The 22,424-nt window shown below is 39.4% G+C and overlaps 2 protein-coding genes across 3 annotated transcripts; one reads left to right on the top strand and one right to left on the bottom strand.

The window, feature by feature from the left end:
- The first annotated feature begins 683 nt into the window (after window positions 1–683).
- LOC132848485 (tropomyosin alpha-4 chain-like) lies at window positions 684–13,453 on the top strand. 2 transcript variants are annotated; one of them, XM_060874248.1, is made up of 8 exons: window positions 684–1,386; window positions 3,384–3,517; window positions 4,459–4,576; window positions 4,659–4,729; window positions 6,262–6,337; window positions 7,729–7,791; window positions 8,968–9,037; window positions 12,191–13,453. In XM_060874248.1, the coding sequence occupies exons 1-8, from the start codon at window positions 1,255–1,257 to the stop codon at window positions 12,271–12,273; spliced, it is 747 nt and encodes a 248-aa protein (XP_060730231.1). In that variant the 5' UTR covers window positions 684–1,254; the 3' UTR covers window positions 12,274–13,453. The 2 variants fall into 2 exon arrangements, with proteins under 2 accessions (XP_060730231.1, XP_060730238.1); XM_060874255.1 differs by lacking the exon at window positions 6,262–6,337 and adding an exon at window positions 5,437–5,512.
- A 5,189-nt stretch (window positions 13,454–18,642) lies between these two features.
- LOC132839577 (serine/threonine-protein kinase pim-2-like) lies at window positions 18,643–19,718 on the bottom strand. Its single transcript, XM_060860668.1, has 3 exons — window positions 19,672–19,718; window positions 19,101–19,473; window positions 18,643–19,010 (listed from the first exon to the last, which is right to left on the bottom strand). The coding sequence occupies exons 1-3, from the start codon at window positions 19,705–19,707 to the stop codon at window positions 18,949–18,951; spliced, it is 471 nt and encodes a 156-aa protein (XP_060716651.1). The 5' UTR covers window positions 19,708–19,718; the 3' UTR covers window positions 18,643–18,948.
- Window positions 19,719–22,424: the final 2,706 nt, after the last annotated feature.

The raw sequence follows: 22,424 nt of genomic DNA, 5'->3' as shown, positions 1-22,424 counted from the left end.
GTGCTTCCTTCTTTACGTCCCTCTGCACTACACACAACGATCATGTCACTGTTATATATGGGTATCAAAAAAAATAAAATACATAAAAAAAATTTAAAAATGCAGTCAAATATTACATAAACCACATATTTTTAATATGTACAGTATGTATAATACGTATTTTTTATGTATTATCAAATAATTCCAATAGAATTCGTGGGAAAATGCTCATGTTGTCCAAATCATTGAAAGAAAGAAAGAAAGAAAGAAAGAAAGAAAGAAAGAAAGAAAGAAAGAAAGAAAGAAAGAAAGAAAGAAAGAAATGAGAGACAAGAAAGAAAGAAAGAAAAAAGATAGATCGATAGATAGATAGATAGATAGATAGATAGATAGATAGATAGATAGATAGATAGAAACAATGAAAGAAATGAGAGACAAGAAAGAAAGAAAGAAAGAAAGAAAGAAAGAAAGAAAGAAAGAAAGCACCGCCATCTAGTGGCCTTATACTGCAAATACATTTATATAACCACGACTTTTTTTTCAAGTTACATACGAGTTTTTAATCGGTATATCGAGTTAAAATTCGTGTTTTGACATTTATTCGTAAAAAAAAAGCCGAAATATTGTTCAATGCCGTTAGAGTACAAAGAAGGAGCGTCACTTCCGGCTTTATAGGGCGGGGTAGAGCGGAAGTGGCATTAATATGAGGAAGCTGAAAGTGGGCTAGCTGATGAGAGAAAAGGAGGTTGTGCGAGAGCCAGACAGGGAAAGAAACACCCGACATCTTTCCTTTAGCCTCTAATCGCTTCTGTTTTATCCTTTTTTTATCTATACGTCCTTCGGAGCGTTTGTTTGGATTTCTTTCGAAAAGCCTCGAAAAGAAAAATCAGTTCGTCGCCTCAGATTCAAACATCCGAAACGCTAAGCTAACCTATGCTAAGCTAACCTATGCTAAACTAACATAACCCAAGTTAAGTATTCGTTTCATAACGTTTTACCTTTCCGTTCTTTTCATCCGTTTTGTTTCTTAGTCAAATAGCAAATAGCTATACTTAAAAATAAAACAAAAACAAACGTACAAAAAAGTTTATATAATTGTTTAGATACAATTTTCTAGCGCCCGCGCACTGATTTTAACACCGGATCTGATTTTGTGTTTAAAAGCTAAATCGGGCTTAAGTGTTTATAGCTCAAGGTCTTCTGCACTGCACTGAGGATTAAATAACCGGAGTTATTTCTTTGAGAAAAGGGTGGAATTGAAATAAAGTAGAGAAAATGGCCGGTGTGAACAGTGTAGAAGCGGTGAAGCGTAAGATTAAAGTTCTTCAGCAACAGGCGGATGAAGCCGAGGAGAGAGCCGAAGTCCTGCAGAGGCAGCTCGAAGAGGAAAAACGTTCCAGGGAGCAGGTAAACAAAAAGAAATCAAATGAAGTCATTAAACCAGCAACAAGATGCTTGTGTAAAGGAGTCATCGTGTTAAACTGACTCTTGTGTAGTTTAGAGGTTTAGGTCCAATTGCTCAAAGGAAGTTGTGAAAAGTTGTGAGGGGAAGAAAAAAGACGCCGTTATGTTAATACTGATCAAGTCGAATCTTCACTCTGATTGGTCAAGAAGTTGTTTCGTTTTCATTGGAAAGCACCTATTAGGATAGAGCTGTCGTTTCTACTGAAAGTTTATAACGTAAAGGTGATGAAAGTAACGGGAGGTGTTTTCGAGATTGTGTCATCTTTTGCTTTCGAGATTGTCATCCGTGTCATCTTTTGCTGTGTTGACACATTTAGCCCTCTGGATGGATGGATGGATAACTGGACAGATAGATAGATTGGTAGATGGCTATCTATCTGACACCTACTAGAAGTGCAAATAGTAGAAAAAATGTGCAAAGGAACAAGTGCAGATAATTGTCAGTATATGTACAACAATAAGTAAAGTATAGTTAGTATGTGTATAAGAATGCTATGGGCAAAATAGGAATACGTGCCAGTTGTATAGACAAAGTACAATATGTCTAAATTATATATGTTGTGCAAATGTGTGCATTACGTATATTGCATGTACAAGAGTAACCAAGAAATCTACAGCGTATGCACAGATAGTATACATAGATCTATGTAAATGAGAGGTAATGACTGTTTTACAGCTTCTTTTGCATAATAAAAAAGGGAAATGTAAACTGCAGGAGCAGTAGCCTGATTGACTGTGGTGCCGCAACAATGGGGTTTCATATTTTCCAGTGCAAGATGCTATGTTTTGATGATAAATAGCACCGTTGCTGTCTTGCAGCTGTAACTGAAATGTCAATTTGTATATGAAGGTATAAATATTATGTATTAGAGATTACATAATGTTAGCATTGCCAGGGGGTGGGTTTGCAGATGCTTTGGTAGTCCTCAAAGTTTAGGAAAACAAAAGTTAAAGAAAAACATCAGAAGAATGGTTAGTAATTTCTGGTATTATTCACCAAGGTTACCTTAGGGGCTAAACAAAGAGCAGTTGGACTGGTTGATTTGGTTCTTAAAGAAAAAAAAAATTTATCATGCAGAGTTGTCACTCTAATAGCGATGGTGTCAGACTTCTGTGTCTGACCTTTGTTGGGAATGTCAGTCTAGGAAGAAGGAGGTTTCCAGTCTCCTGGGTCACGCTCAGCTGCCACAGGAAGTGTGCTTGCCAACTGATTACGGGCCTTCATTTGGGCTGGAGCCAGACAGGAAGCGATGCTCACCACGTCAATGTCCGGTTTTGCAGATTTGAAATGCAAAATACCCCTGTTCTCCAGGGGAAGCACACTTTGACCTGTAAGAAGATGCTTTTCCCCCTTAAAACTTTTTATATACGTGTTATTTTTAGTAGTGGAGAAATGTTTTGTGTTGAGAGTACATTTTCATATCTCCATGGCAATAGTGTTTGCATTAAGCTGGCGAGTTCATCTCCCACACAAGCTGTCACAGCATTGCCATGGCAGCAGTGTTTCACTTTCCCATCGACCGTTTGTCATATTTCACACTTGACTTATTGTGGCTGCATATTTTGACCTACTTGTGGGGACCCATGGTATGTGCTTTGGGTGTTTTGGGTTTCTCGTAGCCCATAAGGCCCCCAAACAAATAATTCTCATTCATCTGGTTCTCATCTTCCTTTAGACACACTAGGGATTTGTTTTTCTTTTTCAACTGAAACTTGGACTTGGATTTTTTTAGATAAAGCATAGCCAGGCATGATGGCTATTCAAAGTGCACTAATGAGAACCACTGAGCTTATTAAAAAAAAAAAGACTGTGTATGAGGGAGACTGACAGAGATCGGTCAAGCTAGGTTGTCCACTGAGCTGTGGGAAAGATGAATGTTGAACTCTCATTCACGTTCTCTTTCCCCCTCCCTCATTCTTTCTCTCTGTCTTGAATGTAGGCCGAGTCGAACGTTGCTTCTCTGAACAGGCGCATCCAGCTGGTCGAAGAGGAACTGGATCGAGCTCAGGGGAGGCTCACCACAGCTTTGCAGAAACTGGAGGAGGCAGAGAAGGCTGCAGATGAGAGCGAGAGGTGTGTGTGTGTGCTCGATCTCAATAAGCCAAGCCCTAAACACTGAATTATTGAGACCAATGGATGTATTTTTATGATATACATGTTTTGTGTATTGTCGTGTTACATGATGTGTGACTCAAGGCTGCATTCCAGTTCTGGTCTTATCTCCATTCTTAACACATCAGCGGGTGCCAGGTCTTATGCAATACAGCTGATTTAAGCCTCGCTCTAGAACACATTTCCTCCAGAAGACTCAGTTAGACTAAATCCAGACCAACTAGTTAAAAAACATATCCTGGTCCGGATATAATTCATAAAATGATAGTAGTATCAAGATTTTACAGAGCTAATTTCCACGAGGTTCAAAGTTTGTGCACAAATAAAGCTAGATTTGGCAAATTAGATTAAAACTCTTGGTTGTTTTTGGATGAGACTTGCAGTATTTTGCACTTCTCTGTTAAGCGTGTGTGCAGCTGGACACTGAGTTAAATCAAGTGCGAGCTCCCCTGCTGGGCAAATCCTTGGAAGGATCTGGGCAAGAAGCTTCAGGCTGCCTTAATATTAAGATTAGTCGTAGAAGATAGTCGTCACTAGCTGGGCTGAGCTGTGTGGCTGTATCTTGATATTTCAGGAAAAGAAATCAAATTTAATATTCATGTATATTTGCAGCAGTTGTACTATACCATTACAGCAGTGTGGAGTAGGTTTGGTTTCACGATTGGACACTTAGCAGAGTAGCATTATCCATGTTCCTTATCGGACACTTTATATGGCCGGTCAACATATCACAGTTTTACTGTCATACCTTGAAAATGTAAAACTTAAGCACGGGCGAAAAGTGGGATAGTTTTACATTAACATCGTTTGTTTGATATAGGTGCTTGGATGTGCCATTTAATGTTGGAAAGGACTTGTCATTGGTCTGTCATTTCAAATGTTTTGTGTGTGTGTGATCTCAGGGGCATGAAAGTGATTGAAAACAGGGCTCTAAAGGATGAAGAGAAGATGGAGCTGCAAGAGGTCCAGCTGAAGGAGGCCAAGCACATTGCAGAGGAAGCCGACCGCAAATACGAGGAGGTAAAGTTTTTTCCTCGAGCCGTTTCTGCTTTCTAGCTGAAGCCTGTTCCTTGTCTCTAAGCGTGTGTGTGTGTGTTTGCAGGTGGCTCGTAAGCTTGTCGTCATCGAGGGTGATTTGGAGCGCACAGAGGAGCGAGCAGAAGTTGCTGAGGCGTGAGTCAGGCTTTCAGTCATCATAGAGACACACACATTCACACACACACCAGGCGTTCTTAGTGGCCAATAGCCCAAATCACACACACCCAGCCTACTCTAACCATTTATGTGTAGAAGAGCTAATTTTACATTTTACACTGCACACATGGGTGACTTTGCTTTATTTAAAGCTGGCAGGTCACATTTTAGAGTTCCTCTTTTAGGTAGTTGAGCCTTCAAATTAACATCTGATTCACCCATCACCATTTAACAGCCTTAAAAACCCCTCGCCAGAGCCATTAGGAGCCCTGTCCTGTAAAGCAGTGCCTTTAAGAGGTTTATTTATTTCTTAAATTGTTTTTTTTTTTTTTTTTTTAATTGCATGTTTTTAGCGCACATCAAGAGCAACCCCACCTTTATGTATTGATCTTAAAAAACAAAACAAAAGAAAATGTATCTTTGAAGCTTAAGTGCATAATAAATGAGTTTTTAAATGCAGCTCTTGAATAAAGTGCTTACTTTATTCAGAACACCATAAAAGTGGGAATGCTGTACGTATCATGACTCAACATTACCTGTGCTTCCTCCTTTTCCCATCTGTGCGACCGTGTGCATGTTCTGAAACCTTCCACACACCAATCCCTACCTGCATGCGCTTTGGGTCTGCCCTGTCACGCATCGCTTCTCCCACTTCCTCTACCTCCCCTACCCGCCGCATAAAACAGCAATAGACGCAGATTGGAGGAGCTGCTGAGGAATTACGACCAAACGCTGAAGAGTCTGCATGCAGCTGAAGACAAGGTACTGGCCCAGTTCTGTTTCCCAGCGGGTTCCTCTTACAGGCCCCGGGGATGAGCGAAAGTGGGCCTCGGATTTATCCTTTATACCAAGCCGCCAGAACGGGTATTTCTGTCAAACCGTGACCTCAGTGACCATGGCGCCGCATGTGCCTTTGTTTTTCAACAGAGGGTTAGAGAGGTTCAGAGAGGTGTTTGAAAAAAATTCCCCCCACCCCACTGCCCCGGCTACTCTCACCCTCCTGTTCACCCATCTGCTCACCTTTCCTTCATCCTTTCTTGTCTAAGTGAATGATCTGTGTGGTTTACGCTTGACTTAAACTGCATGGATGTGGTTCAGTCTTTTTCACTCTCTGATCATTTCCACTCCAGTTTTTGGTTGCCTGCGTTACAGTTGACTATTTTTAGTTCATGTAGAACCCAACATGGCTCCTTTCTGTTGAGGGATGAACTAATTACACCCAGATCATGCACTAGCAGTCCATAGTGTGTGGTTTTTTTTTTTCTCTCTCTCTCTCTGTGTGTTCTGTTGTAAATTTGTCTTTCTTTTTTGTGCCCCCTCCCCTCTTTCCCTTCTGTCATTTTTATTCCCATAAACCCTTGCTTTCATTACCTTTTCACAAACATTTTTTTCCCCCACCTCCCCTTCGCATTTTGACTTTTGATCTTTCAAATTTCTTTCTACTCTTTCCTTTACTTTCCCTTCTCTCTGTCAAACACCGAAATGTGAAATAAAATAAAAAAAAACTGCAGCAAATGTGCGGAATTGGAGGAGGAGCTGAGAAATGTCACCAATACCTTAAAGTCCTTGGAGGCCCAAGCTGAGAAGGTAGGAAATGAGGGAAGGAGAACTTGTGCATGCTTGTGGGATTATAAACAGTTCTAAGCTCTAAGATACTACAGTGCTTTTGGAAAAACTGATTCCAGACTCGGATGTAAGGGCCTCATTTTGCTTATCGGCAGCACACAAGCCCAGCCTTAGCAAAACACCCTGGCTGTTTAGTCATGTTAGTCACAGGCCTCTGTGCTGCTCTCGTGCATAATTTGAAACAGTTTTGTCTTTTTTTAATTTTTTTATATGTAAGAACATGTCATGGGTAGATGGGTAATATAGCCACCAAATTGCCTGCTTTGAAATGTTTGATATTAAAGTTGATATTAGAGTTTTTGTCTATTATATCCACATAAGAGCAAGTATGTATTAAATGCGTCCTTATCTTGTTCAGCGTTTGCTAACGAGACCACACAGTATTTCACAATGTTCCTGTATGATCTGTTGCTGGTCATTTTTAGAAAACCTCTAACATAAGAAACCATGTGAGTCAGTGTTGGTATAGTGTGTTAGTATTGTGCTCAGTGTAGACAAGTTACAGTTAATATAAACTGCATTTAAACACCATTTTAAGTTGATTTTTGTTAGTCTTTATTTATTTATTTTATTTTATTTCCCCACTTCACCCGAGAGCCTGTTTGTTCCTGACATGAGTGTTTTCATGTACTTGTGCAGGAACAAGCTATGTTTTAACTTGTAGAGCTGTAACTGTATCTGTTAATAATAGTTTAAAAAAAAAAGCCCTATATTTTGTTCTTTAGAAGATCCAGGAGCAGGAAATGCCGTTTAAAAATCCCTTAGATCTGCAGAACATTGTCCAGCTCCTGATTGCACTGTGTTGACCACAGTGTGGTCTTAGAAATTCATAAGCTTGTGTTTGGATTTGTTCACTGCTTCTTAGATCCCCACCCTGTTTGTAAAACCATGTCATTCTGCATGACATCAGTACTCTAGATAACTGCGGCTGTGTGAGCGAGTCCTCCGGCCGACTCGGCTCACTCTGTGAAGGACACCCCATCCGCCCCCCTCCAGCACTCATCCTGAAACCTCAAGGCTGGTCATTTATAAATAGCTTAGCCTCTGTCTTCTCTAGCTTCAGACAATGACACAGGAATGCAGAACTGGTAGTCTCTCTTAGTTCACTAGAGAACAGTGTAGAATGAATGATGTTGCATGTACATTTGTGCCGGACCGGTTTCAAGTCGGTTTTTCTTGTGAACGTGGCCCGTAGATTAGGTGCACATGCGTTGTCTGGAATCAGGAGGATCAGTGAACTTATGACCAGTAGACAAAGGTTTATACATGGGGTGTTGGTGTGTCTGGTAAAACATCTGGTTTTGAACAATGTGATTCTCTGATTGGCTGCTACCCCTGTTTGTTCATTGCAGTATTCCCAGAAAGAGGACAAGTACGAGGAAGAGATCAAGATTCTCACGGATAAGCTGAAAGAGGTGGGAGTTCAACACAGTTCTACATTGAAATACTTCTCAAAGCTGGTTTTTTTTTTCTTCTTCACATTGGCTGTACTTGGCAGTCAAATTGTATTTGTGGTATCCTGTAAAAATCCCCCCACACTTTAAACATGACACGTATCTTCTACATGTAGTTCTGAAAACCTTTCTGAACTGAAATGTCTCCTACGTGCATCTCATCCACTAGCATTTAAAATCAATGTGACCTCAGACATGTTTAAGACCTGGTATTCGATTACAACTAGAATTGCTTTGCATCATCTTCATCTTGCTCCAACGTGCAAGTATTCAACAGCTAGACAAATTAGGACATTTCCTCTGAGTGTTATACTTGACTAGAACTTCATAAGCATCATAAGCAGAAATCCTTTTTTAGTGGATTTTGTTTTAGCCACAGCAACATGCGACCAGTTCGCTCCAGACCTCCACACACGTTGACTCCGTATTAAGTGCTTTTTTTTTTTTTTTTTTTTTTTTTTTAATGCAAGCATTTGGGTTTGGTGTGGTGCAATTTTTACCTCATCGTTCATAATAATGGACCGTTTTTGGACACCTGACCATTACGGTTGGCGAAGTTGGTTAAGTTTGTAGTGGAGTTACACAGCAACAATTTACAAATCTTGCTAAACAGCTTTTGAATCAGGCTTCAAATGTAAAACAGGAAGTAGTTTTACAGAAGCACTTCAAACACATAAGTTTTTTTTAGCAACATCCTTTTATCTTTCTTTTTTTTCTTTTTTTTTCTTTCTTTTCTTCATATTTAGAAACACAACAGCATTTTTTTTTCTTTTTTGTGACATTAATAATGTACGTTTTCAGAGGAAACATGCATGCACAACACTAAACTAGTACCTAGTGGCATCATTGTTAGCTGTATTCAGATTATAACTCCAATGCAAAACTTACTAACCTAGCTGACTGCTTTTGGCATAAGAAGAAACTTTTGTATATTAGTTTGTTTGCTTTAAAATGTACGTTTTGATTTTAGTTGTCTGGTAAATTTGACACAACTTGGCTGTTTTTATTTTCTCTCTCTCTCTCTCTCTCTCTCACTCTCACTCTCTCTCTCTCTCTCTCTCTCTCTCTCTCTCTCTCTCTCTCTCTCTCTCTCTCACTCACTCTCACTCTCACTCTCACTCTCACTCTCACTCTCAGGCTGAGACCCGTGCTGAGTTTGGAGAAAGATCGGTGACCAAACTTGAGAAGACTATCGATGATTTGGAAGGTAGGCAGCCCGGACCTCACTTTGTTAATATCTTGCCTCAAACCTCTTCAAACCACTTGTCTTCTGATGGCTGTGTGTACGTCCACAGATGAACGCACAGAAACTGGGTGCAATGCCATTAGGGAAGAGTTGGACCATGCTCTTAATCACATGAACTCCATGTAAATACTTAGCATGTGTTTGCAGTGAAGTGAGCTGCATGTGCGCTTCCCAAACCACATAAAAACCCCTTAGACAGATCGTAAGACAGCTATCGTATGTCCAATAAATAACTTTCAGCTTTTTATCAAGCACCTGATCAGGTTCACCATGGCAACAAACTTCCCTCAAATGGATCCTGCTGATCTTTGGTTTTTACTTGATGCACCCCCACAATTAAAATGACTTTGGTTACTAATAATGATTCCTGCAACTCCTACGAGTTTTTTTTCTTTTTTTTTTTTTTCTTCCCCCTTCTGCATTGTGGTTCCTCCATGGAAGATTCATGGTACATAACATGGTAGAACAGATGAAAATAAGCCTGGTTTGCCCACCTACACATTATGCTGTTACATCACAACCTTATTCATTGCTATTGGCATGGTGCTGTGAAGCTTCGAGAGCTGTGCTTAGTTGTAGTTAAGGTTGGGGTGTGTGTTTAGCTCACTGTACAGAATAACAGGATTAGCAGCATGGTAAGAGTGGTTTCCTGCATGGTGTTGAACTGGAGTGCAGAGGGGCATGGGGGAGTGTTTGTGTTTGTTCTAAGGGTGCACAAAATGACTTGAAAGATGATCATTTACACAGTCAATGTACGAGCAAGTATTCATTTGCATCATAACATTTTGGATTATATTTTATCGCTACATAAGTGCTTCAGTTTAATGGCAATGTTATTTGGCTGGATATTGGCTTTGATTAGCTCATTTAATGCTCAATACCTGAAGCTCACCAGTATCACAGTTTATTGGATAATTACAGCCCTTTAGAACACGGCTTGGACGTCAAGGCAACCGTGAGCACACTGACTGCAGTGTTTCAATCCACTTTAGGCTCTCTCTCTCTCTCTCTCTCTCTCTCTCTCGCCTACATTCTCCTCTTCCCATTCTGTACATTGCCTTTGCTAGCAGCTCATTTCTGAAAGCCAGGACACTCTTCATTCCCTGTCACTGCTCAGTCCACTGTGATTTCATCACTTTCTGGCATGGAGTTAATTTGTCTGAGCTCTCTCTCGCTCTCACTCGCGCTCTCTCTCTCGTTGTCAGTATGAATATATTTATCTGATAGGATCATTGACTGAGGTTTCCATTTTCATTAATCCAATAAATTTTTTCCCCCCCGCCTGATCAATACAGCAAAGAAATGCTTGAATGAAGTCGAGAGACATAAACATTAGAACGTCGATCTTCTGAAATCGGACAAACAGCATAACATTACAGGACCGTTTGTTGGCGACACCCCTTAAAGGAAAGACTAAATGCATCACATGAACAGTCATGTATGAAGTTTGAGTGTATCATTTGATACCCAGGCTTATAGATTCAGGAGAACGATACAATGCAATATCTTTTTTGTTATACACCTTCTTTTATCGCGACCAGGAACAGTGAATAGCTCATGGACAAAATGAGAGAGGCTAGATTGGAAAAAACACTGGGAAGTAGAAGAGGATTATGAGCAAACACTATTACGTTAGTGATTAAAAACCTCTAGTTCACTAGAGACACAGTTTACATAAATGACTCAAGGAATTCGCCTTTAACGAAGCGGTGTCCAATCTTATCCACAAAGGGCAGGTGTGGGTGCAGGTTTTCATTCCAACCCAGCAGAAGCCACTCCTGATTCCACCTGTTTAATCAGTTGTTCTTGGCTTTTAGTAGACTCTGGTGTGGCATCTGCTTGGTTGGAATGAAAACCTGCACCCACACTGGTCCTTTCCGGATAAGATTGAACACTGCTGCTTTAAAGCCTTGTAGCTTGTGCCTGTAAAGGCAGATGTTTGATGTAGGTATGCAGTGTTATGGTCTTCATTTGTGATCTCGTGTGGAGATTGTAGGTTCCAGAGTTGAAACAGAGATAATTATACGTTAAAGCTGACATTAGGAAAGCAGGTCTAGGATTAAACAACAGAAAGGGAGAATTTCAGCTCGAGGTGGTTATAAAAGCCATGTTTTCCTCTTCTCTTAAATTTAGTAAAAGCAGTATTTGTGGTCATGGAGTATTTGTGGTCAGCTGATGTATAAGATCTGAAATTTAAAACATCAGGACTTTATTAGGTTCAGGCGCCGATTGAGATCTCCAATGAGCAAGCCAGAGGGGACGATTGCAAGGAAAGTCCCCTGAGATGACACACTTTGAGACGAACCCAGCTCTTCTGGGTGACACCAGATACAGTAGCAGTTATGATTTTGTGCTGATGAAAGGGTGAGACTCAAATGCTGAGGCATAAAGTTGTTTTTGGGAAGTGGAAATCTTTAGAGAATCCATGTGTGGGACCAGCAGAAGATGAGTCAGACGCGAAGCAGAAGTAGAGCAGCAGAATAAGGTGATGTGTCTGGAGGGCAACAGGATCTACAACAGTAAACATTGTATACTAGCTTAAAGGTAGTACCAGATGGTGTAGCAGTATCCCAACAATCTTCTCTACTAACATGTGTGAGTGTGTTATAGAACCATTTTTATTAGACTAGTTGGTACTGTTTTACACTCTGCTACCGTGGTTAATTACCGTAATTATCTAATCAAGAGCTTAACTGTCTTTTATTTAGAGTCATTTGAATTCTTTCAATGTCATTCTACATGTTAATGGACAGAGAGTGGACTGTTCAAAACCGCAATCATTGTCTGTAGAAAATCTAAGGACATTGAGTTTAGGTTTCGTGAATTTTCTTTTTTTTCCCGTTTTACACTTGCAACAAATATTTAACAGGTTCCAGCATGGCTTGATTTTATTATCTTTATTCGTTCAGATCGACTTGCATAACCAGACGTGTCCTTGTGGGAATTAGGAATCAGATTTCAGTTCCCTTTGTATGTTCGTCTCTGATGCACCAAAATCAGAGTCTTTTTAAAACAATGAAAACGTCCACACATCCTGTTTAAGGCATTCTGAAGGATATTTGATGTGTCCGTGGAAGCGGTCGTGATCTTTCTCACACCTTTGTTGTTTTGCAGAGAGGCTCGCCACCGCTAAAGAGGAGAACATAAAGATCCACGCCACGCTCGACGCCACCCTGCAGGATCTCAACAACTTCTAAAATTCTGTACCCTCTCATTCCCTTCCTCACCCCACCTTTCTCCCCACTTTACCCCATTCAATTATTGCTGGGCGGCTGAACAAGGGCAAGTTCCTTTTCTTTGGTGTTGGTAGCACTTTAGCTTCATTCCTAACTTTCCAGCTTCAGCCCTCAGCATTTTCCTGGTTTCCCTTAATTTTTTTTTGTCATGTATCTAGGTGTTTTTTCTTTTTCTTTTTTTTTTCTTTTTTTTTTCTTATTTTTGTGTAGACTCCCCCTTTCTTTAAAAAAAGGGGCTGCATATGATAAGGCACCAAAGTCTGCAATTCAAAATATTCCTGATTTTGATTGATTCATTCCGTAATTATATACGTTTAGGTAATGAGATGAGACCACATTCATTTTTTGCATTTTTATTTTTTCAGATTTCTGTATTCCGGTTGGTTTTCTTGTCCCACAGTGCAATATTAACACAATATAGTATAAAGATTTGGAAGGGTTGCAGTGTAAAATTGTGACTCTGTACTCAAACCCTTTTTTTCCTGCCTCATTCGTTTTAACACTTGAGCACTTCATTATAACGTATTTGTATTTTACTGTGCCAGTGACATGCAGGACCATTCTTATATTATATTGTACTCTTAGCCATGCGTTTTGCTTAGAAAAGAGTTAAGCCCCATTTATTAATCATGCTGAAACATGTCTTTTTTTTTTTTTTCTGCAAACAAAACAAAAACGACCAACTCTGAACGGTTTGGAATCAGCCTTTCCATTTCTTTAGGTCTTGGGTGTAGAGCAACAAACACTAGGCATCAGATTTGAGTTTGGTCTGAGATAAGAAAAATGCAGTTAAACCAGCCTTCATCTTTTTTCGAGGCGAAGGCTTGTTCGTCTTTCCTTATTAAGGTCATGGCCAAATTAGAGACTGAGACACGGGGACGTCACATTTCCACTGCCAAAATCAAGGTGAAAGGGTCAAATAGAGAGGGTGAGAGAGAGAATAGTGAAAGGTATTATCTCTTTAGTGTACTGTCTATTCAGTGTACACATGTAGAGTGAATTAAGTACTTCAAAGCACCAAGAACCTTTTTAACTGGAATTGCAAAGTTCAGGATGTAAACATTTTGCTATCAGTGTTTCATTGTAATAATGACGAGATCAAAAATTGATTTTTTTTTAAATAAAGTACTACAACACTTAATCAACTTTGACTGTTTATTTTAGCCAATTTGTAAAGGGGAATATTCATGGAAAGATCAAATCTAACGATGGCAAAGAGTCTGAGGAGGTCTCGGATACCAAGAATTGAACGTGTGCTGTGAGGTGTGTGGTTGCTTTATTTCATCCTAACCACTTGTCAGCCAATGAAGTCGAGTTTTATTTAAAACTGTATGTCAGCAAATATACATACAGTGTATGGCCACCTGGTCATCAAACCCATATGTAATTCTACTACATACTGTTGCAATATATATTTTAATAGAATTTCCCTTTTCTGAAACTGAGGCCCAAACCTGTTACAGCAGGACGGTGCCCCTGTGCACAAAGCGAGCTCCATGAACACACGGTTTAAGTTTAAAATGGAAGAACCCACAACTGACCTGAACCCCTTTGGGATGAACTGAAACGATGATCAGTACCTGACCTCACTAATGCTCTTGAGGCTTAATGAATGCAAATCCCAGCTATCTAGTGGAAAGCCTTAACAGGATATAGAAGCTTATTAATTCTAACACAGACTCTTGTGTCTTTCGTGCTATTTTTTTCAACATATTTGTAAACCTCTAGACATTTTTTGGATTTTCTGTAAATCACTGAAGTGTTTCTCGACGTATCTGATTTCTGATCAAAATGCAGCAGGAAGGCAAGTGAGATGCAGAGGCATGTGTGGAATGCCAAACTAATGGCTCTGCTGTCAACACTCGATAGTCTTGTGCAAAAATGATATTTCAAGTTAGCACAAGCTGAACGAAACAAGAATCATGAATGACTTGAATTCGATGTCTGTGATGTAGAGCATTTGGAATAAAATGATCCGTCAATATAAAATATGCGCCATAGGGTTGGAACATTTTAATGAATAATCCAGATTCTCTCTTTATTATCCTTGGAGACTTTAACAGGGCAAAACTAACACTTGAAATTCTAAGATACAGACAGCATATTAATTGTCCCACAAAGGAGAAAAATACAATGGATCATTGCTACACAATTCTTAAGGACGCATATCGCTCTGTACCCAGGGCAGCCTTGGAGAACTGATCACTGTTTGATTCATCTTATTCCAACATACAGGCAGAAACCAATATCTACTAAGCCTGTAGTCAAAACAGTGAAGAGATGGACCAGTGTGGCAAAGCAAGAACTACAAGACTGTTTTGACAGCCTGGATGAACTGACTGACATCTTACATCAATTTTTGTGAAGTCGTGTGTGTGTGTGTGCCAACCCGAAACCTTCCTCAAATTCTATAACAAGAAGCCATGGTTCACAGCCAAACTGAAAAAAATTTGACATGCCAAAGAAGATGCCTACAGAGGGGAGAACAAAACTCTGTATAAGCAGGCCAGGAACCTACTGACAAAAGAGATCAGAATAGCCAAAAGAAGCTATGCAGGGTTGTTAGCTGAAAACCAGCTTGTGTGGAAACGCCTGCAAGACATCACAAACTACAAGATGACTACAACATTTTACAGAAATAGAAATAGTGTCTTTTCCTGCTGCTTCTCAGGGTCACAGGACTTCTTGGAGGGCTGATAAGCTGCCCACATTGATACAAGTGTTCTTTTCTTGCCTGTCCCTGACACTTTAGATAACATCCTATAATAGAAAATATAAATGTATCCATACTGACACCACCACCAGTCAAATCTCTGGACATGATTGATAAGTTGTGATTGATATAAATAAAATCATTTTAATATGGGATGTCGTTGACTTGACATTCTGTTCTACTAAGCATGTCCAGATATTTGTCATCTGGAAATGCTTTTGTACTGTTTTTTATGACAAAGTTATGTAAAATAACTGCTCAGTGCTGCAAAACAAACAACTCTGCTAATGCTAACTTAATTCTATATAAACTATATAACAGCATAGGCCTATTAGTTACTAGCCTAAACTGGACGGAGACCCGGAGACGCCCTGTAACTCACTGACCTGCCTGCGTTCACAATTCACACGGTGCAGATGGGAGGGAGAACGGCTGACTACACAGTTTATGGGAATAAATTGTGAATTTCCCTCACAATTGTCACAAAAAACTCACTACAATGTCTGTCTGGTCTCTGCGTGTTGCTTTGCGAGATCATGCGGCGCGATTTTTTTCCCTCACTGTTGCACGATTCTGCGTGAGAATATGGGGGTGTGGCGTGAGAGCGTGATAATCGGGTCAATTGTGTGCGTGAGAGTTGGCAGCCTTGGCGCCGCACACAAATACCACGAGCTAATGTCTTTCAAAAACTTGCCGTCTAATTTAAAAAAGCATATTGAGGTAAGCTGAAATTTTGTTATCAGTCAATTATTAACAAATTTGAAATTCGACTTTAGCCAAATGTTATCTGAGCTTAAATTATTGCTATATTTGTAAGTTAATTGTGCAAAGTTATTATTAGTAGATTATTGACAATATTGTAGTGACCTAGTAACGTACTAATAATGATAAATTTGCAATGTTTGCTGTGGCAAACTTGGGTACATGCCAATGGTTTGCTTGCTACCAGTAGGCTATGATTCAACATTGCAAACCAGTTTGGTGGCTCTGTGAGATTTGAAATTCAACTTTAACCAAATGTTATCTGAGCTTATATTGTTACTATATGTAATATTTGTAAGTTAATTGTTCAAAGCTATAATCTACAGCTGGTTCATAAGTTACGTACTAAGGATAGTCATGATCCTGTCTGTGTATGAGAGTGCACATGCCTAATAGGCCCAACTATTAGCTAAATGCTGTTTAAAATGATTTTACTGCTAATTTTCATTCATGCCAGCAGCTGCTTGTGGTCCTAAAACAGCTTTAAAGGGATAGTTCACCCAAAAGTAAAATTTCTGTCATAATTTTCTCATCCTTACGATGTTTTAAATCTGTATGAATTTATTTATTCTGATGAACTTTTTTCCTCCTTGAAAAGAGCCCTCTTGAAACGACCCAGCATTTGTATGCGTACCTGGGGTGCCCAGGAGACACAGTAGATTGTACTGAAGTCCTTCCCAGCTGTGTGCCAGCTATCACTTACAGTACACTTAATACGGCACTCCCGGCCTCAGCAGCCTGTGAAAGACTGTTTATTGTTGCAGGGCTGATCTTCAGGCCAAGAAGAGCATGCATTGGCTCAAAGAACTTTGAGAACCAGCTGCTTTTGTGGATGAACAAAGCCTATTACTAACTCTTTGTCGCATGTTCTGTACTTAACTGATGTTGATTACCCCGTTGTTGTTGTTGTTCAAGTCCAATGTGTTTGTTTCAATAAAGGTTATTGATGACATGCCTCTGAAGTTTGACTTTTTGCACCATTACAATACTTATAGCCAACTAGTCATATCTTCTGCTCCATGAAACACAGCTCAGTAGTACACATATATAGTTCTTTAATGTATTTGCATTGTACTAAAATGCGTTTTTTTTCAATGGGCATATACAGCGTGTGGCTGAAACAGGTAGCCTAGTGCATCCCAAATTTTTCAACATTATCATTTTAATATAACATTATAGTCATTATGACCTTTAGAAATATGTTTTTTGAGGAGGTGGGGTAGTGCATAAAAGGCCCCTGTGGCACAGCCTAAGCTTTTGTCCTTAATGGCATTTTTTCCTTGCATTACCTTTACTTTTATACTTTAAGTAGTTTTGAAACCAGTACTTTTACACTTTTACTTGAGTAAAAAGCTTGAGTTGATACTTCAACTTCTACAGAAGTCTTTTTAAACGCTAGTATCTATACTTCTACCTGAGTAATGAATGTGAATACTTTTGACACCACTGTTTGTTCCTACCAAACAGATCCATTAGATTTTCTAAAAGTTTTCGAGCAATATGCTGACATTTACACATTTACCCCTCATAACCCTGATAAACTCCTGGTGTGTTATTCATGTGGCAAAGAGGGACATATTTCAAAGGAATGCAAATTTTCCCTTAAGAGAACAGGCGCGAAAACAGATTTAAACTAGTTACAGGCTACAGTAAACATACTGACGAAGGAGCTCAAGAATCTGTAACTCCTTGCCTGTTATTTTTCACCAAGCCACTCAACAAATTTGGCAAAGTCAGAAAAACAAAATGCATTCTGGTCAGAATGTGCACCATCACAAATTTGAAAGTAGTTATGACGTTTTGGTAAAGAATTACCAAAATAAGGGCCAGTGGTCTGCTCACTGGGAGAGACTACACATCACAGAGATTCACATCACAAGCTCTGCCACAAAACTAAAAACCAACAACCTGGTAAGAGATCACTCCACATAGATCCATTAATATAAAAAGCTGATGGCAGTCATAAGGGCCATGTAAATAGGCAAGTTTATATTGTATGTGTTTGTAATGTTTTTTTTGTGTGTTGTGTTTATAAAAGGGGGGGTATAAATTAATTATGTTTTCAAGTGTTTTTCAGATCAAAAAGAAATAAAGATATGGGGATGGACAAGAAAGGCAGCTCTCGTGACAGCATTAAAGACACAAGAGTGCCCAACGCTGTCCCAAAGTGCTTATCTACAATGAATCCATGTTCCGGTCTAGGTGAACCTTACAGCATGATCTCCAGACCCAGATGAACAGTGTAACAGAGAGTGTGACAGGAATGTATAAGGTCTTCTTGACAACAGCGTTCCTGAGGTATCACAGTGCTGTTGCAACCAGTTCATCACCTCCTCAGAGACATCTTCAAGTAAATAATCCCAAGGAACAAGTGTTGAAAGGATTCTAAGCATGGACAATTTGAGAGTATTACAGAAGAATGTATTAAAGTAAAAAATAAAAGGCCTACCAAGGTTTATCACACAGTTACCATCGGGAGAATGCCAAGGATTGGACATAGAATGCTGTAACAAAACTACATTGGTTTTATTTGCAAGTGTAATGTAAAGTTATTTGTAAAGTGTCACATTTATTTCTTACACAATGATCAAAAATCAAGAAAAGAAAAATCATCAAAAGTCAAAAAAAAAATCATCAAAAGTCAGTCACAATGATCAAAAAATAAAAACATATTACAAAGTCAATTTAATACATGAGTAATTAAATTGTATAAACAATAATTCTTTTGAATTCCTGATGAATTTGAAGTACTGGAGTCATTCCTCCTACAACCACAGGGGCTCTGCAGCAGGGGGCAACCATGTGATTTCGGACCCAGCTGTGTGCAATAACCTGCTCTAGTGTTGGACGTCTTTTTGTAGACACCAGTTGATCAGACTGCAGGAAGCTGTATGAAATAATGTAATTGGTTAAAAATGAAATATGGTAACCTTTAGAAATGTATGTTCATTATTTCTCTCAGTTAGTAACTTAAAAAAACAATTCCAGCTATTTAGCAATGGCAGCTTTGTGTACAAATGTGTATTTTCTTACATATAGACAGATGATCTGGGAAACATTGGCGGCCATAAACAGTCTGGTGTGGGCTGTTAAACGGCCTGGTTCCACACAGCATGCTGTACAGGAGAACACCCAGACCCCAGACAGTAGCGGGTACTTACTTACTTACTTTTAAAATACTTTCTTTCGGTTAGCCATTCAGGAGGGAAGTAAATCGGAGTGCCTGAATGAGAGACAGAGAAAGAGTATCATCAGTAAGATCACAAAATGCTCCACAACCCTTCGAATCTACTCGTCTCTTAGGTGCAGGTACCTGCATATTCAGTGTAGGGAGTATCTTTATGTAGATCACCGCAGCCAAAATCAATGAGCTTGACTTCAAGGTTGTGAGGGTTGATGAGAATATTTTCTTCCTTGATGTCACGGTGGAACACACCCCGGGCACGGCAGTGACGTGCAGCCTGAATGACTTGCTGCATGATGATTTTAGCCATATTTTCAGTCACGTTCACAGGCCTACAGAATTCGAAAAGATCAACGCAGTGGTCCGGCCTCTCCAAGACGATGATGATGCCTGCGGGCGTCTCAATCCAATCTAGCAGTTCGATCACATACGGACAGCGTGGCGGCTTGCACACGAGTTCCACAATCGCCACCTCAGCGGGGAGTCTGCGTGTGTCACCGGGCTAAAAACAGAGCAGGCAAGGTTAGTACTGGATTGGACAGAAATGAACATGAAGTCAAAATAATGATTAAAATGCAAGTGTAATTAATTAATAAGTCCTAATGACCATCCAATTACGAGTTGAAAAAAAACTGTGATTGACGAGTTTTGTCACTTTCACCCTTCGTATCAGGAAAATCACAAGTAATTTTTCACTTACTACTGTGATGTACTTGTCATTTAGAATCTTGGACATGATCTTCAGCGCCACCTGTAACAAAGAAACAGATAAATAACTTTACAAGTTTTTCCTTGTGTTTACCAGTGCCAGGTAACTGCATTTGTGCTGAAAATGACCTTTTTCCCATCTGAGCTCCGGACCCCTGCGTAGACGGAAGCGCAGCCTCCACGTCCTAGCAGACATCCCACTGCGTAGCGCTTTAAAAAGATGTCTGTAGAACAAAAGTAACAAACAAATGAGTGCCGATTTAGAGATCCGGCTCAGTGATGCTACCACAGACAGCATCTATTACGAGTCAAGAATTATGAAATGTCTGATCTCAAAACAGGTCATGTTCCTGTTTTCTGTCTCTCACCTTTCATCTTCTTATAGTTCTCCTCTGTCTCTGTTCTCCTCCTTTTTGCTGTCCCTTCAGGCCTGGACTCAGGTCCTTGAGAAACATCCATGCACTTTCTCTTCAAAGGATTCTCCTCGCCGACTCTCCTTGTGACAGTGGAGGATGCCTCTACATTGGTCTCAGGCTTGATGGTCTCCACGTCCTTCTCTCCTGACTCTGATCTACTCCTTTTAACCAACTGCTCCTCAGGTCTTTCGTAAGTAACATCCATCAGATTTCTCTTCTTGCCAACGTGTTCTTTCACAACAAAGTGAGTCTGGTTAAAAAAAAAAAAAACAGTTAAAATTACTAGGGATATGACTTTAGATATAGATCACATTTATATCATGATCTTATACACTTTGGAAGCCTTTCACTTTTGTTGATATGATTAATAACACTTCAGCCAAGGAGTTAAGGAGACTTAAGGAGAAAATTGCCTTCGTTTCTTTCGCATATTTAGACATAAATTCTGGATGTGTATCACGGCTTAAGAGATGTTGTTATTGTATAATTCTAATACATTGTCCAGTCTTTGTTTTTGTTTTTTGTTATTTTAATCAGTAAACAAATGGCTTCGACTAAAGTTATTGACTATAAAGAAAATAAACCCACTGGGGGAAACTTTTCAAGGTTGATGAATGAGTTTTAATACATTTATTTGTATAGAATTACTACACACACACATACTACCTGATGAAATAAAGAGTTCCTCACAGCCTCCTCTCAAGTTTCATCAAAAATCATCTTAATCGTCTCTTCCGCTGTCGACATGGTTTCGTTTGTTTCTTTTTATTATTTCATTCGATCCAAAAACCTGCAGCTCTCCGCTTCTCTGTACTGTCAGGGACAATTTCAATTATCTCAGTGCCACCGGGATATGACTTTATATATATATATATATATATATATATATATATATATATATATATATATATATATATATATATATATCACATTTATATCACGATCTTGTACACTTTGGAGGTATTACACTCTTGTTGATATGATTAATAACACTTCAGCCAAGGAGTGAGGACATTTCTCCAGCGTGAATATTTACTGTAATATTTACTTTAATAACCATTATTTTTATTTTAAAAAAAATGGAGTTTACTTACCACATTCCGGACGATAACAAGCCGTCGTTTCCATTTGCGCGTTTTTCTGTCTGCAGCTGATGAAAGTTATTTTTTAAGCGCTCGCGCCTGTGACGTCATGTTACTCAAACAAAAACATGCGTTTGTTTATTTTTTAAAGCATGTTTTTGTTAAGATATGAATGTTTATTAACAGAAGTAGAGTGTATAACCGCTCTCTAGCTCAGTGCTCAGCTACCACCAGCACAACACCAGTGCGTCCAGAGAACATGTTCAATACAATACAGCTTTGTGTATAACATCCACGTTACTACACTTGCTCACAGGTACAAAGTGCTAGTATATACAGTTATACAGCATATGAGTGTATATACAGTGTCGCTTAAAATATGATCCAAAACATCATCAGGTTTTCACACAAGTCCCAAAAGCAGACAAACGAACTCACATCGTTTAGAGCCGACAGAAATGCAGCTCTGTGCTGTAAGACTCGCGGTGGTGGTGTGTGTTTACATCAACACAGAATGGTGTAAGAACTCTGCTGGTTTCTAGTTACTGCTCATCATCTGTGGAGTTTGTGACCATTTTATTTAGCACATGAATTCACCACTGTTTACATTGTAAGATGTAAGATGTATCTCAAATCCCCAGTGTTGTAATGTAACGGAGTTAAGTCCCCCTAAAGATGAAATCCTAGAACCGCCCCTGCAGTGTAGTGAGTTTTTTGTGACAATTTTGAGGGAAATTCACAATTTATTCCCATAAACTGTGTAGTCAGCCGTTCTCCCTCCCATCTGCACCGTGTGAATTGTGAACGCAGGCAGGTCAGTGAGTTACAGGGCGTCTCCGTGTCTCCGTCCAGTTTAGACTAGTAACTAATAGGCCTATGCTGTTATATAGTTTATATAGAATTAAGTTAGCATTAGCAGAGTTGTTTGTTTTGCAGCACTGAGCAGTTATTTTACATAACTTTGTCATAAAAAAACAGTACAAAAGCATTTCCAGATGACAAATATCTGGACATGCATAGTAGAACAGAATGTCAAGTCAACGACATCCCATATTAAAATGATTTTATTTATATCAATCACAACTTATCAATCATGTCCAGAGATTTGACTGGTGGTGGTGTCAGTATGGATAAATTTATATTTTCTATTATAGGATGTTATCTAAAGTGTCAGGGACAGGCAAGAAAAGAACACTTGTATCAATGTGGGCAGCTTATCAGCCCTCCAAGAAGTCCTGTGACCCTGA

Source organism: Tachysurus vachellii, chromosome 1 (assembly GCF_030014155.1).
Source record: "Tachysurus vachellii isolate PV-2020 chromosome 1, HZAU_Pvac_v1, whole genome shotgun sequence".
Taxonomy (NCBI): Eukaryota; Metazoa; Chordata; class Actinopteri; order Siluriformes; family Bagridae; genus Tachysurus; species Tachysurus vachellii.
Note: the sequence above shows the minus strand (reverse complement) of the source record. Positions and strands in the feature narration are given on the sequence as shown.

Excerpts from the sequence above, each read along its gene's own strand:
- LOC132848485 (XM_060874248.1), top strand. The coding sequence starts at position 1,255 with ATGGCCGGTGTGAACAGTGTAGAAGCGGTGAAGCGTAAGATTAAAGTT. Across the intron at positions 1,387-3,383 it reads AAAAACGTTCCAGGGAGCAG|GCCGAGTCGAACGTTGCTTC; the intron begins GTAAACAAAAAG and ends TCTTGAATGTAG. Across the intron at positions 9,038-12,190 it reads GACTATCGATGATTTGGAAG|AGAGGCTCGCCACCGCTAAA; the intron begins GTAGGCAGCCCG and ends GTTGTTTTGCAG.
- LOC132839577 (XM_060860668.1), bottom strand. The coding sequence starts at position 19,707 with ATGTCCAAGATTCTAAATGACAAGTACATCACAGTA. Across the intron at positions 19,474-19,671 it reads ATGACAAGTACATCACAGTA|CCCGGTGACACACGCAGACT; the intron begins GTAAGTGAAAAA and ends CTCTGTTTTTAG. Across the intron at positions 19,011-19,100 it reads TCCCTACACTGAATATGCAG|GCACTCCGATTTACTTCCCT; the intron begins GTACCTGCACCT and ends TCTCTCATTCAG.